This window comes from Erpetoichthys calabaricus, chromosome 6 (assembly GCF_900747795.2).
Source record: "Erpetoichthys calabaricus chromosome 6, fErpCal1.3, whole genome shotgun sequence".
NCBI classification, from domain to species: Eukaryota; Metazoa; Chordata; class Cladistia; order Polypteriformes; family Polypteridae; genus Erpetoichthys; species Erpetoichthys calabaricus.
In genome coordinates this window covers 80857140-80876690 of record NC_041399.2, presented here as the reverse complement: position 1 = coordinate 80876690, position 19551 = coordinate 80857140, and the positions used below count along the sequence as shown (strand labels likewise).

The following is a 19551-nucleotide window of genomic DNA, read 5'->3' as shown; positions in this document are numbered from 1 at the left end:
TATCTTTACCTTTCCACACCTTCCCACATGCTATTTTGGTGCTCTTAAAATGAAATTCCAAATTATTTTTTGGATTTGCGAGCTCGTCTGCTGTGATAGTTACTTTTCTGTTTGTTGCTTTTTCAGAAAGCCTATATGGTTATGTGAATAAGGAAAAAAAAAAATAAAAGTCTGTCAGTTACAAATGTTTCTGAAGCTTAAATATAGCTAAACCAAACACTTAAATTTTGGTCAATTTCAAGGGGCTGCATTGACCATGCAGAGTCATCTGGACCAAATGTTTTAATTTTGTCACATATTACACTAATTAATGTACCAGCATTCAAAGTCTGAGCCTCCTTGGTGGTTTAGTTTTTGAGCTATGCACTTGTGCAATTTGATGAAGAAAATGAGGCCGGATAAAATCCACATCCATCTCCCCTCTGTAAACTGCAGGCTGCGGCTTACAGAGCTCCCGAGTCCGTGGTGTTTAGTGTTAATCTTTGTTCGTCTTTGTCAACTAATAGAAGTAAAAAAGTAGATTTAAGTGATAGTAGTACGCAGACATACATTTACGAGTGGCAAATCCTGCGTGATTTCTGAAGAAACTGCGCTGAAATATCCAGTGAGGCGACAGAGACGCTCCACAGCCTTTCCGTACTTCGGCAGCCTAAGAAGTTGAGCTGGCGAAAACGCAAGTGCAGCGATCGGAAGCAGAAACGAGACAAACGCGGAGGTGTTAGCACAAGGCTAAAAACTAACCCAACCAGACCTGCGATACCGTCTATTCTGCTTGCGAACGTCCGATCGCTGGACAACAAGCTGGATTATGTAAAGCTGCAGCGGGCCAAGCAGTGGGAAATGAGAGACTGTTGCATCTTTATTTTCACTGAGACATGGCTCCAGGAAAACATTGCAGACTCGGCCATCCAGCTAGACGGACTGACCATCTTCCGAGTGAACAGAGATGCCTCTTTGTCCGGTAAGACCCGCAGGGGGAGACTGTGTGTTTATGTGAACAGAGAGTGGTGTAGGAATGTTGCCTCAGTTGCGCAACGCTGCTCCCCGCTGATAGAGGTTTTATCAGTAAGGTGTCGGCCTTTCTACCTGCCGAGGGAATACAGTTGCGTGCTGGTGGTTGCTGTCTATCTCCCGCCTAGCGCAAATGCTAACCAGGCACTAGCGGAACTCTACGAGATCATCGGCAAATTGCAAACGACGCACCCCGAGGCATTTTACATTATTGCCGGAGACTTCAATCATGCCAACTTGAAGTCATTTCTCCCAAAATTCTACAAGAATGTGAACTTTGCTACTAGAGGGGGAAGCTGTCTGGACAATGTTTACAGGACCGCTCCTGATGCCTACAAAGCCCTACCCCACCCCCACCTCGGTTGTTCAGATCATATCAGCATTTTTATGGTCCCTGCATACAAGTCCCTGCAGAAGTGCTCTAAACCAGCCCACAAGAGCATCAGAGTGTGGCAGGATGGTGTGGTTTCAGCTCTCCAAGACTGCTTTGAAATGACAGACTGGGACATTTTCAGAGAGGCTGCTATGAATGGTGACTCCATCAATCTGGAGGAGTACACAGACTCTGTGACTGGCTATATCTCCAAATGCATAGAGGATGTTACCACACGAGCCAACCAAAAGCCCTGGATGACAAGAGAATTGCACAAGCTGCTCAAGATCAGAAATGCAGCCTTCAGATCTGGAGACAAGGCCGTCCTGAGGATGACCAGAGCCAACCTGTCTCGCGCTATAAGGAGAGCTAAGTGGGCATACGCACAGAGGATCAACAAACAATTCAGCAGCACCAGAGACGCACGTCGTATGTGGCAGGGCGTTCAGACAATTACAAACTACAAGCCCAACCCACACAGCAGCGATGATGATGCCACCCTTCCGGATGAGCTGAACAACTTCTTCGCACAGTTTGAGGCGCACAACAAAGAGCCTGCGAGAAAAGCAACACCCCCCTCCACTGACCAGGCACTATGTCTCTCCATAAATAACGTGAAGAGGACTCTATCCAGAGTCAATCCACGCAAGGCTGCAGGACCTGACAACATACCTGGTCGTGTGCTCAATGAATGTGCCAGTCAACTGGCTAGTGTCCTCACAGACATCTTCAACACATCTCTGAGCCAGTTGTCAGTCCCAGCATGCTTCAAGTCAACCACGATCGTACCAGTGCTGAAGAAGTCATCAGTGACATGCCTGAATGACTACCGACCAGTTGCACTCATGCCAATCATAATGAAGTGCTTCGAAAGGTTAGTCATGTCACACATAAAGACTAATCTCCCTGCCTCCCTTGACCCTCTTCAGTTTGCTTACCGCTCAAACAGGTCAACTGAGGATACCATATGCTCTGCCCTTCACCTCTCCCTGACACATCTGGATAAAAAAGACACATATGTCAGGATGCTATTCATAGACTTTAGCTCTGCCTTCAACACAATCATCCCTAAAAAGCTGGTTGTAAAACTGAGCAGGTTGGGCTTGAACACCACCCTCTGGACTTCTTGACAGAGAGGCCCCATTCAGTTCAGATAGGCTGCAACACTTCCAGCATCATCACACTGAGCACTGGAGCACCGCAGGGCTGCGTGCTTAGTCCACTGCTCTTCACCCTGCTGACTCACGACTCCACAGCCATGCACAACACCAACCACATCATCAAGTTTGCGGATGATACGACGGTGCTGGGACTGATAAGCAGAGATGATGAAAGAACATATAGAGATGAGGTGGAACGGCTGTCCGCATGGTGTGAAGACAACAATCTATCTCTCAATGTCGACAAGACAAAAGAGATAATTGCGGACTTCAGAAAATCACGTCCTGCCCACATCCCACTCAGCATCAACGATTTAGATGTGGAGACTGTTAGGAGTACCAAGTTCCTCGATGTGCACATAACTGAGGAACTTACGTGGACACATAACACCTCTTCACTAATCAAGAAAGCCCAGCAGAGACTACACTTCCTGAGGCGGCTGAAGCGAGCACGTCTTCCCCCTTCCATCCTCACCATGGTCTACAGAGGCACCATTGAGAGTGTTCTGACCAGCTGTATCACTGTCTGGTATGGCAACTGCAACATATCCGACCGCAAGCACCTGCAAAGGATAGTGAAGACAGCAGAAAACATTATTGGGGTGCCTCTCCCTTCACTACAAGACATATTTTACAAACGCAGTGTCTGCAAGGCCTGCAGCATTGTGCAGGACCCCTTACACCCCTCACATGGACTTGTCACACTTCTGCCATCCAAGAGAAGATACTGCAGCATCAAAGCCAGATCTACCAGGCTGCAGGAGAGTTTTTACCCCCAAGCTGTTAGACTCCTTAACAACAGGCTGCCCCCTGGGACCTTCCACACGGCCTCAACCACCTCTAAAAACAGAACTTTTATATATGTGAGCCACTGTCCTGCAAAGACGAATGTGCAGGTAGAAAAGAACTGAAATCTCTTACTGACCTTTAAGTATTTTGACACTCTTGTTATCCTTCTGCTGTGAAACATTCTGACCTGTCATTGTTTACACATGTCTTAAACAACTATTATCATACACTGATAATTTCTGTATTAGCTATATCTATTATTTATTTATTATTTTACATATCTTACACATCGATATTGCTGCTACTTCTTTGTCTTGTCTTTGCACAATGTCTTGTCTTGTTTGTGTTTTAATTTTAATTAAATTTTAATTTAAATTTTAATTGTATTTTTAAATTATTATTTGCACGTCATGTTCTTACACTGTGGACCCTGAGCTTTGCAATTTCGTCTATCTGTATACTTGTATATGGTTGAGATGACAATAAAGTTCACTTTGACTTTGAAACTGGCTGCATCTTGGAAAGATCTTACATCAAATAAAAATTACAGGGTATCTCCTGACTAACACGGTCATCTTTCCAGAATTTTTTGTCTCAGAAGTGTGTGGGTCATTGGTTGATTTGACATGGAATGACCCAGTGGTTTTCATACTTGGGGGCACTGACCCCAGACAGGGCAACTTTTAAAAGAAAAATAAATTGAAACTTTAAAAATCGGCTTTACATTGCTTGGGTCATCCCAGTGTCAAATCTCTGCATCATTTCTGACCAGTTTTCCTGTCCCTGCTGATGATAAACATCCTCACAGCGTGATGCTGCCACCACCATGCCTCACTGTGGGAAAGGTGTTCTCGGGGTCATTGGAAGTATTGAGTTTACACTACACATGGAATTTTCCATGATAGCCAAAAGGTTCAACTTTAGTCTCTTATGACCAGTAGTACTATGGTGTTGTACCGTGTTAGCCATTATGAATGTAGAGAAAAGCCAAGCAAAATGACACCTTTTATTGGCTAACTAAAAAGATTACAATATGCAAGCTTTCGAGGCAACTCAGGCCTCTTCTTCAGGCAAGATGTAATACAGAGACTGGAGTTCCCTATGTTTATATACACACTCTAGGACAAGAAACAACATTGGTAAATCTTTAAATGAGAAATTTTAAATGTAAAAAATGAATAGATTCATTCAGGCTAGGGTTAATTTAACAAGAGAGAGAAGAACAATGAATGGTCAAGATCTCTGGATAAGATAACTGTCCAACAAAGTCTTTTGAAGTTTGTAATCAGTTTTTTCCAAACAATGTGGATCTGTAGACAGGTTGTCTGTCATTCTGAGAGATGTAAACAATCCTTATATCTGGCCATAAAACTCTTGTCTCTATTCAATCCATGTTGTAATGTATTAAATTTTAGCATGAGTTTAACTTCCCATTATATTCTCTCTTGCTGTGTTTTGAAGTTGCCCATAAGCACTGTGACTTTAAAGTCCCTCTCACAGTGTCCATGGTTGTTGAAGTGGGCCGCTACAGGAACATCTGTGTTGCCATGTTTAATGTGGAACCTGTGTAAATTCATTCTCTGGCGGAGTGTTTGTCCAGTTTCTCCCACATAGAGTGCAGTGTCAGGACATTTCATGCAGAAAGTTAGGTAGACTACATTAGACGATCTGCAGGAAAATGATCCCTTTATATGATGTTCAAGTCGGCAATGTGGTATAACTATACGGTCTGTATCATAGATGTGGGAACATGTTTTGCATCTTTTCTGTAAGCATGGAGATGTGCCATTTTCTGTTGGTTCACTTAGACCACAACCAACAGAAAATGAAAAAAATTGTAATCCTTGGCCACCATAAATTCCTTCATATTTCTCCATCAGCGTCTTTTGTTTTGCAAATGTGTTGATCAGCACAAGCAGCCTACTTTCCCATCCCCGCCTACCAACGGATGTTAAGTCCGTCACAAAATTCTCAGAGCTCCAGTCCCTCTGTCTGGCAGTGAGGTGACTGGAGTTATATAGGATAAATAATATATTTTTTGGAATACATACATTTCATGTGAATTCCGTGTCTACAATAATCTGTGTAAGTGTAGGATGGCAGGAAATGCGAGGCAAGAAATGCTAAACACATACCTAAAGCAGAAACTTTTCTATGTTATTCTAATAATGACATGACGTGTATAATGTGTCAAGACTTTAGTCCAAATATCAAGTAAACACATCTGGTTTTATTCAAGAATATAACCAAAGGGAAAAAAAAGGTCTACAGGACGGTAGTGAGACCAGCTATGTTATATGGGTTGGAGATGGTGGCACTGACGAGAAAGCAGAGACAGAGCTGGAGGTAGCAGAGTTAAAGATGCTAAGATTTGCACTGGGTGTGACGAGGATGGATAGGATTAGAAATGAGTACATTAGAGGGTCAGCTCAAGTTGGACTGTTGGGAGACAAAGTCAGAGAGGTGAGATTGCGTTGGTTTCGACATGTGCAGACATGTGCAGAGGAGAGAGGAGTATATTGGGGAAAGGATGCTAAGGATAGAGCTGCCAGGGAAGAGGAAAAGAGGAAGACCTAAGCGAAGGTTTATGGATGTGGTGAGAGAGAACATGCAGGTGATGGGTGTAACAGAACAAGATGCAGAGGACAGAAAAATATGGAAGAAGATGATCCGCTGTGGCAACCCCTAACTGGAGTAGCAGAAAGAAGAAGAAGTAATACTGTGTTTATTATTTGTTGATGTATTTCATATGGAATAAGTGTTGGCAAGACACAAGTGCAGTATTATTAAAATAATAATCCCTATTTAGAATTACCCCTCAGGAATTATCAATGTCTAGCTGGTACACTGGAAAAAAACAATGTAAATATGGTAAATGTATACTTTAAGAGTAAAAAAATAGTTGTAGTGTAATTAATTATTAAAAATGATTCAAACTTGATTTTCTGTGTGTGTGTATGTATATGTATGTATGTATATATATTATTTTGTTAGATAAATGGTGAAAAGTTTTTTTTTTTTTTATATATAAGCCTTTGTTTAAGATGTGTACATCACAGAAAAAAAATTCTCTAGAGTTTACTATGTCTTCTTGTACAGAAGTGATGAATGTTGGTGTTATCATATATTCCAGTCATTCATTTCAATTTCAAATCAGTAACATCACTAAGAAAGCTTTCTTTTATTAAAAAAAAAAAACAAAACTTTCCAGGCTCCACACTTTTCCTGATACTCAAATGTTTAAGGAATGTATTGATAACCTGTCACTTAGTAAGATATGCATTGTGTTATAAAATTGTATATCATTACACCTTCAGTAAAAAATGTTAATTATTTTGAACGGATTTACAGAGTTACTATGAAAATCTTCTTTAAATATTTCAATGATAAAATGTTTTTATTGCAATATTTTTAGATTGACCAGAAATAAAAATTAAGTAGATTTGGCCATGTTATAGTGCAGAGTCCTATAACTTGTGTTATTTGAGGAAATGATATTTCTGTTCTGTTCTGTCTGTAGGGGGAAAAAAATCTGTTTATGCACAATATATGTATGTAAAATCACACACACAGTTATTTAATTTGTTAATATTTATTTTTCTAACAGGGTCAAAGAATGGTAATTTTTAAAGAGTTTACTCAATGGTTAAAAGAGTGCCATGAGAAATATGATAAGCAAATAAAATTTTGTGGTTTTAAAGGAATAATAAGTAGACCTGAAATTCAGTCCAAAAGGATGCAGAGTCCATGGTCAAAGTTTATGTCAATTGAATGGGATGGAAAAGTTTACAAAGCAGGGCAAAAGGTATGTACTGTAAAATCTGTATGTATGTATTTTTGTAAATCTCATTTTTATTTCAATAAATAGTTATTTAAATGCTGTGGAAGAGATTCAGCTGGCCTGATTCACCATGAGTTTACAAAAGAGAGATGAAAAATAAGTTAAAGTAAATCTTGCATTGAAGAATGAATTAAACATTATAGATATTAAAATGATGTCCTACAGTGGAATGGTTAAGAATTCCTGGAAAATTAGGATGACAAAAAATAAAGCTAGCAGAGCTGCTAGTAGTGTTCAAGATATTTGTTCAAAGATTGCCATTTTAAAGGTAAAAGGAGGGTAATTGGTTAGTTGATTCTGTGTACTAGTGAGCTCTTAGATTAGGAATTATTTTTATTTTATGCCTTATTTTTTTCATGTTTTCATTTTCTGAAGAGTTTACATTAAGCATGTTGACTCTTTCAGTAAAAAAGACTGCTTAATAAGTAAAAGTATCATATGTACTTAGTGTTATCTAAAGAAGTTAATCTGTTTCCAATACATTTGTTCATGTGTGCAGCTCTGAGGTAGAATTGGTAGGTCTGAAAATTTGCAGTGATTTTCAGTCTCTGAATAATGACCCAGCAGAAGTAAATTAAACAGTATCAGAAAGTATTAAAAGTACACTGTAATTTCAGCAGGTTATTCATGAAATTTGTTTTTTTTAAGCTAATAATGGTACATACACCTCAATGCTAGAAAGTACAAAAATGCTTCTAGGAACATTGACTATTGCATAAATGAATTGATAATCTACCTCGTCCTTCATTTTTTAGACAGGAGTCCTGTCATCAATTCAGAAGAGCAGTATTATGGGAATGTATTTCCTGTTTATGATGTGCTCTGACTTTTGTGGAAGTATTAATTTAACAATATTTTTCCAAAAAATGCATGTTTTGCACGTTTTGAGCACACAACTAAAAAAGTGATGTGAGATGTGAAAAATATCCATGGAAAAAAAACAAAAAAACATTGTTTGCTGTTCTGAAGCATAGGTCACGATTGACTTCTATTATTTCACAAACATTTTATCTTCGTTCAGTATTAAATCTAAGAATAATAATATTTTCTTGGTCATCAATTCAAGCTACACAGTGCAGTAACTAACACATTAAAAATATATAATTTTTGTACAGGGTATTCCTTTAATTCTATTAATTCCAATCTGGTGTAGCACAGTGATTAAGCACTGCTTCCTCACAGCGTAAGTAATATTTTTGGCCACAATAATCAGCCCAGCATAATTAGCCGATGTTTCCCTAGCCCTAGGGGAACTTAAGACCATTGGACTACTGTAATCCATTGAAAACTAAACTAGTTCAGTTCTCCTTCCTCTTTGACAATTCCCAAACATTTATACTTTTTTGCCAAATTCGAGATGAAGCAAATTCATTAGGGTTCTCTCATCATTAATTACCAGATTTTTCTTTAACACTAGAATTCCTGAAGCCTACAAAATAAACTCATAATCCCGGCCCATCTTAAATCCCTTCACATCACATCACATCCCTCCATCAGCCTCTTTCGTTTTGTAACACTGTTGATCATCACAAGCAGCAAGCAACCTGCTGTCCCATCCCCTGCCTTGATGGAGCTCAGCTCGGGCTAAACATTCTCCCAGCTCAAGCTAAGCCTTTTTATCTGCGTGTTAGGTGAGGTGCCTGGGGTTGTAGAGGGTAAATAATACAGTATATTGTTATTTGGAATACGTGCATTTTGTGTGTGTTCCGTGTCTACAAAGACCTGGTTAAGTGTAGGATGAAAAAGACCTGGTTAAGTGTAGGATGAAAGGAAATGTAAGAAATGCTGAACACATACCTAAAGCAGAAACTTTTTCCATGTTAAACTAATAATGATGTGAAGTGTTTAATGTGTGAAGACTTTAGTCCAAATATCAAATAAACGCATGCGCTTTTATTCAAGAATAAAACCAAAGAACAATCAATGAATTAAAAACTCAAGCTCAAATGTCAATTGCCGGGGAGTTTACACGTATTCTTGAATGGTGCAGAGGTAAGCACTGCTGCCTTATAACCCGAAGGTCCCGGGTTTGAGACCGAGCAGTCTGTGTTTTGAGTAGTGAGCTGCTATTATTATTATTTCTACAATACAGTGAACCCTCCTCAATTGCGGGGGTTGCGTTCCAGAACCCCCCACGAAAGGTGAAAATCTGTGAAGTAAAAACCATATGTTTATATGGTTATTTTTATATTGTCACACTTGGGTCACAGATTTGCACAGAAACACAGGAGGTTGTAGAGAGACAGGAACTTTATTCAAACACTGCAAACAAACATTTGTCTGTTTTTCAAAAGTTTAAACGTGCTCCATGACAAGACAGAGATGACAGTTTTGTCTCACAATTAAAAGAATGCAAACATATTTCTTCTTCAAAGGACTGCATGTCAGGAGCAGAGAATGTCAGAGAGAGAGAGAAGCAAACAATCAAAAATCAATAGGTGCTGTTTGGGATTTTAAGTATGAATGTCAGAGAGAGAGAGAGAAAAGTAAACAATCAAAAACCAATAGGTGCTGTTCGAGCTTTTAAGTATGCGAAGCACTGTGCGGGGAGCATATCGTTTGACAAAGCAGCCGCAAGTAAGCCCAGCAAGGAAGGGAGCAATATGAAGGTAGTCTTTCAGCATTTTATAGATGAGCGTCTATATCCTCTAGGGGTGCAAACAGCCCCCCTGCTCACAATATATGTGAGGAGTTTTATTTAATACGTAATACGTGCTCTATCTGGGTTGCTTCTTAGCCATTTGCCAATAGCGTTCCTTGTATGAAATCAACTGGGCAAACCAACTGAGGAAGCATGTACCAGAAATTAAAAGACCCATTGTCCACTGAAACCCACGAACCAGCGAGAAATCTGCGATATATATTTAAATAATGCTTACATATAAAATCCGCGATAGAGTGAAGCCGTGAAAGTCGAAGCGCAATATAGCGAGGGATTACTGTATAATAAAAACATTGGCTACTAAAAAAATTATAAAATAAAATTTTGGCTACTTGTATAAAAAGTTAGTGCTTCTTTTTCATTATTCAGTTTCATTCTCTCAGTGACAAGGTACAACGAACTTGCCTCTCCCTCTGACTTGATGGCATCTATCTCCATTCTTTGCACAAGAGCACTGCTGTGACTGATGCCTGCTCAGAACTATTTGTTGTACCGGCAATCAAAGATACTATGTCCTGTGATCGCCATCAGACTGGACAAAGGCAGGACCGTAACAACAGACAGCTTCTTCATTGCACTTTCGTCGGCTAATAGACTGCAACCCTGTCAGATCTAAACACTAGCATTGCGAAGTGCTCACGTGCTGAAGTGACTTTAGCTGCAGGTCGAAATCCCATTTTACTTATGGTGCCAAGCAGAATTACATTGCAGTCTATTAGCCTTTGAAAGCGCTGTGAAGAAGCGGTCTGTTGTTACGGTCTTGCCTTTGTCCAGTCTGATGGCAGGCACAGGACATTGTATCTTTGATTGCCAGTACAACAAACAGTTCTGAGTAGGCATCAGCCACAGCGCTGATCTTGTGAAAAGAATGGAGATAAATACCATCAACTCAGAGAGGGAGAGGCAAGTTTGTTGTACCATGTGATCGTCACTGAGAGAATAAAACTGAATAATGAAAAAAACAAGCACGAACTTTTACAAGTAACCAAAATTTACACCAGGTGTTACAGACTCACATCAAATGTATGTTTTTATTATATTGTAGAAATAATAATAATAGTAACTCACAAAATGTGGAGCGCCCGGTCTCGAACCCGGGACCTTTGGGTTATAAGGCAGCAGTTCTTACCTCTGCACCATTCAAGAATGTGTAAACTCCCTGTCGATTGACATTTGAGCTCGAGTTTTTAACTCATTGACAGTCACATGTTAATTGAATGCTTTTTTTTTTTTTTTTTTTTTTTTTTTTGGTTATATCCTTGAATAAAAGCGCGCATGTGTATTTGATATTTGGACTAAAGTCTTCACACATTAAACACTTCTCATCATTATTAGTATAACATGGAAATAGTTTCTGCTTTAGGTATGTGTTCAGCATTTCTCGCATTTCCTTTCATCCTACACTTACCCAGATCTTTGTAGACAGAGAACACAAATGAAATGCATGTATTCTAAATAACAATCTACTGTATTATTTACCCTATACAACCCCAGGCACCTCAGCTCACACGCAGATAAGGAGCCTTGGCTTGAGCTGGGAGAACGTTTTTCTCGAGCTGAGCTCCGTCAAGGTGGGGGATGGGACAGCAGGCTGCTTGTGCTGGTTGACACATTTATGAAATGAAAGACTGGAGATGTGCGAAGGGATTTAAGGTGGGCTGGGATTACTAGTTTTTTCATAGGATGCAAAATCTTCTGAAGCCCGGGCCTTAAATGTTTATCTTGATGGAGAGCTTGTGCCGTGATATGCTTAACATGACCCATGAATTGGACGTGCAGGCTAACTTGGCCATGTAATTGAGCTTCAAGTCCTTCTTATGTCCAGTGGTGGCACAGTCTCAGTGTGCCTTCGGCATAGCTGATAGGAAAAGAAACATGCCGACAGCTGCTGATGGTAATGTACATTGTGCAGCCTGACTGATCTTTTTCATTGCACATGCAAGTCACAAACTACAAAAGCAAAACAAAGCCTTAAACACGATTACATTATGAAAAAAGTGACGACATTCCTTGGCAGAGTGACCTGGGTTGCTGTGTTTCTGGATGGCAATATTACCATGCATTCGCTATGAAGTACTATACACAAGCCATATGCAGTTCAACACAATAGAAACTGATACACACCAGCATGCAACAAAGAACAACAAGACCTGCAACTAATGCTTGGTCTGAAGCCAAACGCAGGAAGCATTTCAGTAACTAAACAACAACAAAGTGTAAGATAACCAGATATTACCAAAGCAGGACACTACAGCAACCTCAGCGTAATGACCTGTGGTGCTGTGTTTTATGAAAGGTGCATGAACCACCTTTCTTTGAGGACTACAGGTCTGAGTTTTACCAGTATATGTTATTGTTGTTAAGCATACAAATTTCAATTTAACCAGAATTAAATGTATTGTGTACAGGAGAAACATTAATAATCTTTAATTGTGAAATATTTAAGTTTGAAGAATTTTATTCCTGTGTTGCTTATTAGAGATGAATAATGTTAATTTAAACATCACAATTACAGTATATTGATTTTCTTTTGAATGTTGTATAGTCCTGTCTGTTTCCGCCACAGTATATTTTTAGACTGTAGGAAACTTACAGTGCATCCGGAAAGTATTCACAGTGCGTCACTTTTTCCACATTTTGTTATGTTACAGCCTTATTCCAAAATGGATTAAATTCATTTTTTCCTTAGAATTCTACACACAACACCCCATAATGACATTGTGAAAAAAGTTTACTTGAGGTTTTTGCAAATTTATTAAAAATAAAAAAACTGAGAAATCACATGTACATAAGTGTTCACAGCCTTTGCTCAATACTTTGTCGATGCACCTTTGGCAGCAATTACAGCCTCAAGTCTTTTTGAATATGATGCCACAAGCTTGGCACACCTATCCTTGGCCAGTTTCGCCCATTCCTCTTTGCAGCACCTCTCAAGCTCCATCAGGTTGGAAGGGAAGCATTGGTGCGAAACCATTTTAAGATCTGTCCAGAGATGTTCAATCGGATTCAAGTCTGGGCTCTGGCTGGGCCACTCAAGGACATTCACAGAGTTGTCCTGAAGCCACTCCTTTGATATCTTGGCTGTGTGCTTAGGGTCGATGTCCTGCTGAAAGATGAACTGTCGCCCCAGTTTGAGGTCAAGAGCGCTCTGGAGCAGGTTTTCATCCAGGATGTCTCTGTACATTGCTGCAGGCATCTTTCCCTTTATCCTGACTAGTCTCCCAGTCCCTGCCACTGAAAAACATCCCCACAGCATGATGCTACCACCACCATGCTTCACTGTAGGGATGGTATTGGCCTGGTGATGAGCGGTGCCTGGTTTCCTCTAAACGTAATTCCTGGCATTCACACCAAAGAGTTCAATCTTTGTCTCATCAGACCAGAAAATTTTCTTTTTCATGGTATGAGAGTCCTTCAAGTGCCTTTTGGCAAACTCCAGGCGGGCTGCCATGTGCCTTTTACTAAGGAGTGGCTTCCGTCTGGCCACTCTACTATACAGGCCTGATTGGTGGATTGCTGCAGAGATGGTTGTCCTTCTGGATGGTTCTCCTCTCTCCACAGAGGACCTCTGGAGCTCTGACAGAGTGACCATCGGGTTCTTGGTCACCTCCCTGACTAAGGCCCTTCTCCCCCGATCGCTGAATTTAGATGGCCGGCCAGCTCTAGGAAGAGTCCTGGTAGTTTCTAACTTCTTCCACTTACGGATAATGGAGGCCACTGTGCTCATTGGGACCTTCAAAGCAGCAGAACTTTTTCTGTAACCTTCCCCAGATTTGTGCCTCAAGACAATCCTGTCTCGGAGGTCTACAGACAATTCCTTTGGCTTCATGCTTGGTTTGTGCTCTGACGTGAATTGTCAACTGTGGGACCTTATATAGACAGGTGTGTGCCTTTCCAAATCATGTCCAATCAACTGAATTTACCACAGGTGGACTCCAATTAAGCTGCAGAAACATCTCAAGGATGATCAGGGGAAACAGGATGCACCAGAGCTCAATTTTGAGCTTCATGGCAAAGGCTGTGAATACTTATGTACATGTGCTTTCTCAATTTTTTTATTTTTATATTTTTTCACGTTGTCATTATGGGGTGTTGTGTGTAGAATTCTGAGGAAAAAATGAATCTAATCCATTTTGGAATAAGGCTGTAACATAACAAAATGTGGAAAAAGTGATGCGTTGTGAATACTTTCCGGATGCACTGTATATATTACTGCACTTGCTAATGCACATGTGTAACCTCTATCACTGTCATTGTCTTCGAAGATAAAAAGCATGAAAACCTCCCCACTTGTTTTTGGAAGCATTTCTCATTTTCTTCTTCATGGTGACTATGATGGTGATGTATATGCTACAGGTGGAGAAGTTATGATTATTGTGGTAAGAGTTTTTGCAGTTATTTAAAATTTTTAAATAATTTGTTTTCTGAGATTTAAGCAGTTACTTACTGTAAATGGTAATGGTAGTTATTTTTCCTTAATATACAATAGGAACAGTTCAGTTTGTTGTAAACTATCGTCCATTAAATTATAGCTTGGGAAAAACATTTATTTTGCATTTATCTATGTATTTGTAAGCAAATTATTTTAATAAAATTGTTTACACAACATTATTTAATCTCAGCTGTATTGTCAACTCATTCCTTTGAATGTACTTGTATCAGTTAATGGAATCATCTTGACATCACTGGCATTTTATATGAAATAGAATAGAGTACATTGCTTTTGTATTCTTCTTTTACCCATTTACAATATTGAAAGCACAGGTGTTACTGTTTGCTTATAAAGAAAACAATTATAGCTTAACATTAAGCTCAGTTCCGATAATATCAGAATGTCCATCTATACAACTGACCAATCAACCTGCATCATGAAAAGTTGCTTCCCTGAATAGTTTAATGTGAAAAGAAGAAAAAGCATAAAATCAGCATGACAAAACAAGTTAAAGGAAAATATGAAGAACTGACATACATACTTCTAACAGTTTTTAAAAGATTTATAAGTCACTGTCAGTTTTAATATAAAATTTAAAAGAAGAGTATAGAATAAAGTAGAACTGTTCACATTAACATTAGTGGGCTGATTTCGTGACATATTCTAAGAGAGAAAAGTGTAGAACTTTTAATTTAGTTCTCTGAAGAAACTGTCTGGTGATGTATACTTTTAACTGTATATATACATTCCACATCATCGAAGTGAATACCGCTTTGCTTGAAGGAGCTGCCATATTAAAAAAGGTGACAGTCTACTGAGGACATTTCTAGCCATACTAACCCATACTTATGCAAACTTGTTTTAAGGAATAGAATATTGTGATAGGTCTCTGGTTGAAACTTGTGTCGGTGATTGAAAAATCACTGACTTCTTGATTGATTATTACTGTCTGTCTCTTTATTTAGTGCTTATTGTGAGTTTGTGGATACCCACAAGATCCCAGATTGTGACCATACAGTATAAGTTGTAAAGGTAGAAGGCTGGATTGCTTTACTGTTAGTTTAGAGTTTCAATTTTAAAACGATTTTTTCTTGATTGTATGTCATTATACATTTTTCTGAACATTCCTTATAGAGATTCCTTGTAGATTCTACTATCTCATTGGGAGCCTACTCAGGCTCATGTCACATGGAGAATGGTGGATTTAAGTTCCAGGAATAGTGTGGCTGGATGGGTAATCTGAATGGTGAACTGTTTTTGGTGTACTGTGCGTTTCATGGATAGCTTCTAACAAACACCATGGTTGGAAAAAAAGATATATATCTATATCTGTATTAAAAGTAACAGTGGCAATAGCCTCTGAAGGACACCACTTTTAACTTTGCCCAAAGGTTCCTAGCACCATAACCATCTGCTTCCTGTTTTTTTAGCCAATTCTGCACCCATCAACACACTATACCCAAAACTCCCACTTCTTTTAGTCTGATGCCCAACCTTTTATATGGCACCTTATCAAAATCTTTGTGATAGTCAAGATAAATAACACTGTGTGCACTACTGATCATTTTCTTTTGTTGCTTCCTCATAGAATACCATCATGTAAGTAAAACACTACCTCCCTTGTCTGAACCCATGGTGCCTTCAGTAAAACTTCTGCTATTGCTCAGTCTTTCCTTAATAATTCCTTCCTTTAATTTACCTGTGATGTACATTAAGCTTACTGGGCTATACTTAGATCAGTCTGATCACTCTTTGAATGTTACAGGATAATATTTGCCGTTTTCCAGTTCTTCACAATTTACCCAGTGGACAGGAACTTCCTAAAAATACAGGATTTCGTCCTGTTTACTCTGAGCTGCACTTCTCTCTGTACAATTTCCAAATCACTTTAATACCTTCTTAGTAGTTTCTGTTAATGCTGCCAGGTTGTCCACTTCCTCATATGTGAAGACTATAGAAAAATACAAATTTAGAGTATTTGTGTTTTCACTGTATATTTTAGTGTCCCTTTACAATTTCTGATACACTTCACCTCCTTCTTGATTCTTCTTTTACTATTAAAATACTGAATCTTTCTGAGTCCTCTTTTGCCTTATCTGCAGTGTTCCTTTCTCCCTGCCTTTTAGCCTCCATAATATCGTTCTTAATGGTTGCTTTCATCCTCTCTTATGTGCTATATAGTGTAGTTCGCATTGGAGTTATTAGTCTTGTATGCCTTATACAGCTGTTTTTTTACTTTGCATCTTCTTTTTAAACACCTTATTCACTCACTGCAGAGCATTTTTAATCTCCTGCTAATTACTAATTTTGGGATGTACCTGTCCTGAATAATATGTAAAACATTTGTAAACCTGTTTCACTGGTCCTTGGCTGTTTCTACACTTAACTCTTATCCCAGTTTGTACCTTTTTGACTTTCACACATCTGTTCAAAATTTGCCGTACAAATTTAAATTTAACAGCTTTAGCCTTGGCAGCTGTGCTTTTCCAATATACTGAGAATTATTTTGTGTTATGGTCCTTTGACCCTAGTGGTTCAGTCAATTGTACACTCTGAATTCTATCCTGGTTGTAAAAAAATAAAATAAATAAATGAATAAATAAAAATATCCTAAATCTATGCAGGCTTCCTCCAGCAATGGTGCTTTAACATATTGTATTAAAAAACAGCTATCTATTACTTCTGAAAGTTCTACTCTTGTATTTTGCCATTTGCAACAAGAGCACAGTTAATATTCGGCTTTGTTAAGTTGTCATTGATAATATCCTCCTGTTAACTTGCATTTGTATTATTATTATTAAAATTGAAATTACTGTCTGCTTTGGGGGATCTGTAACACTCTCATAAAATAAGCCTTATATCCCTAATGCTTTCCAGATGAATTCAGTCCTCCTCACTAAGATGTTTATTATCCAACTGAAGAAGATCTGCATTTAAATTGTGTTTTACACAAATTGAACCCCCCCCCCATTCTTTACTGTCTATCCATCCTAAAGTAATTGTACCCATCTATGTTATACTCATCCCCATTTTCCCCATCTTTGTTATTTAGCCAGGTTTCTGTTAAAGTTATATCATAATTATGCTAAGATACGTACAACTCCAACTCACTTCTTTTATTTTTGATATTTCTAGCATCAAGCTATTTTAATGTGTTACTTATTTTACTTTTGCACTTAAATTTTGGTTTAGAATTTGTTAGTGTAGTTTTTACACTATTATTCATCCCTTCTTGTATGATTCTGAAACTGGCCTGTCTTAAACTCCTTGCTTAGCCCTTTTTCCTTAGTTTAGAACTAACTGACTACCTGATTCATATGCCTCCCCAACAAATTAGTGTCCCAACAGTTCAAATGTCATCCATCATGGCAAGACAGGTCCCATTTGTTCAATAAGAGTCCCAATGCCCTGTTGTTTAGCATATGAGTGAAGGTGCTTCATGGCTCAGTGAATTAAGTAATTCCATTTTGTCTATGAATTGTTAGCCAATTCCTGTGTATTAAACCTAGGTGTTGGTTGAAGAGACACCCTTTGGCACCTAAAGAGAGTGATGAACATCAAAATATATATAAGAATGGTTAACAGTGAAAATTATTTGTTTAAAAAAGTATAGTAAAATGTGGGGCAAGTGCCTCTGTGAAAGTTTACATCAGATAATCCTGGTTTCTGCTATGATTAAAAAGGTATCCAGGATATATAGTTCAAACTTTTTTAACTTATTTTTGAGACCAGTGTAAGGTCTGCCTATATTTAGGCATACAGTTTGTAATTATGACAGAATCGTAGTACATGTACAGCAAAATTTTTTTACGATTTAGGTGTGGATCTACTCTGAACAGTTTGCATAATTTTTATATATCTGTGCAAGTTGTAGCAAGTAATTAATTATATAGATATCAATAAAGTAGATTCATATTAAATAACAAGCCCAAAATTTATATTTCGTAATTGTGCTGAAGCTTCCAGGAGAGGTGCCTCTACCTTTAGAAAATGAATAAACAAAGTAAGCTTAAAGCTAAAATATAGATTTAAAATATTCATATTAAAATGTAGTGCTTCGGAAAAAAAAATTTCCAGCTGATCTACAGAACAGTCCATATCATGCCAAATCAAAAGAAACAAATTGACACTTTCTTTGCTGGTAAGACAAAAAAAACATACTTCTGAGATTTAACAGGTATTCATACCCTTCTTAAATATGCATCTAACTATGATCTGGTGCAGTGTAGTTCCTAACCTCCTCATCCAGTTTGCTAATGGTCTCTGCATGTGTAGGAAACGGGTGGATCATTAGTTCTCAATGAATTTATAATGTTAAATTCTTTTTTATCACCTGAGTCAAATACTAGGTTTTGCTTTTCACACAACCACCAAAATTAGGACAAAAACGAAGTCCGGGATGTAATTATAGAAAAACACATATTTAGGGAAGGATAAGACCATCTGAGAGGCACTGATGGTACCGTAAAGTGCAGTCCATCATATGGAATGGGAAAAAATATGAAACTGTAGTCACACTGCCTAGGTCAGGCCTCAAGTCTAAATGGCATTTGTGAGGGAGGATACTGTGATGAAATCTGTCACTCTTAATGAATTGCAGAGGTTGATAAATGCAACTGGAGAGGTGATTTACACCTCAGCTGTCTCTAGGACATTGCACATAAAGGGTGTTGGCACTTATATGAGTGGCAGGGAAGTAACTGAAAAATAAATTATATCCTTGTCTTTTAAGAATTTTTCAAATTACTTGGATTGGAACTCTTGTGGACTAATGAGACTAAAGTGGAACTTTTTGGAATAAAACTAAACGGTATATGTGGCATTATTCTAACATTGCACATTAGCCAGATAACACCATTCCCAATGTAAAATATTGTGTGGCAGCATTATTTTATGGTGGTGTTTATCAGCAGAAGAAACTGGTAATCTTGGCAGGATTGATGGGAAGATGAATGATACACAATATAGCCACATCCTTGAGGAAGGCTCCTGTGTACCAGAAGATTCACATTGTGATGGAAGTGACCCAAAGCACACTGCAGGAGAAACAGTATAGTGACTTAAAATGAATGTCTGTGGAGAAACTTAAATTGCTGTCTACCACTGCTCCACAACAAACATAGAACAGCTTAAGCAGTTTTGCAATGAAGAATGAGCAAACCTTGATTCATCACTTTGTATAAAATAAATAGGTACTAAAGAAAACAAAAAAAACCCCCAGAAAAAACAGCTTGTTATGAGATGTGGTTCAGCCATGTACAGAACCTTGGGGGGGGTTGGGGG

General features: G+C 38.5%; 1 protein-coding gene across 1 annotated transcript in view; it reads left to right on the top strand.

Annotated features, from left to right (window-relative positions):
* Window positions 1–19551, top strand: part of smchd1 (structural maintenance of chromosomes flexible hinge domain containing 1) — a 509382-nt gene that overhangs the window by 150451 nt on the left and 339380 nt on the right. The window contains 2 exon segments of the mRNA XM_051928888.1: window positions 6941–7138; window positions 14102–14215. Coding sequence (XP_051784848.1) covers window positions 6941–7138; window positions 14102–14215 — 312 coding nt within the window.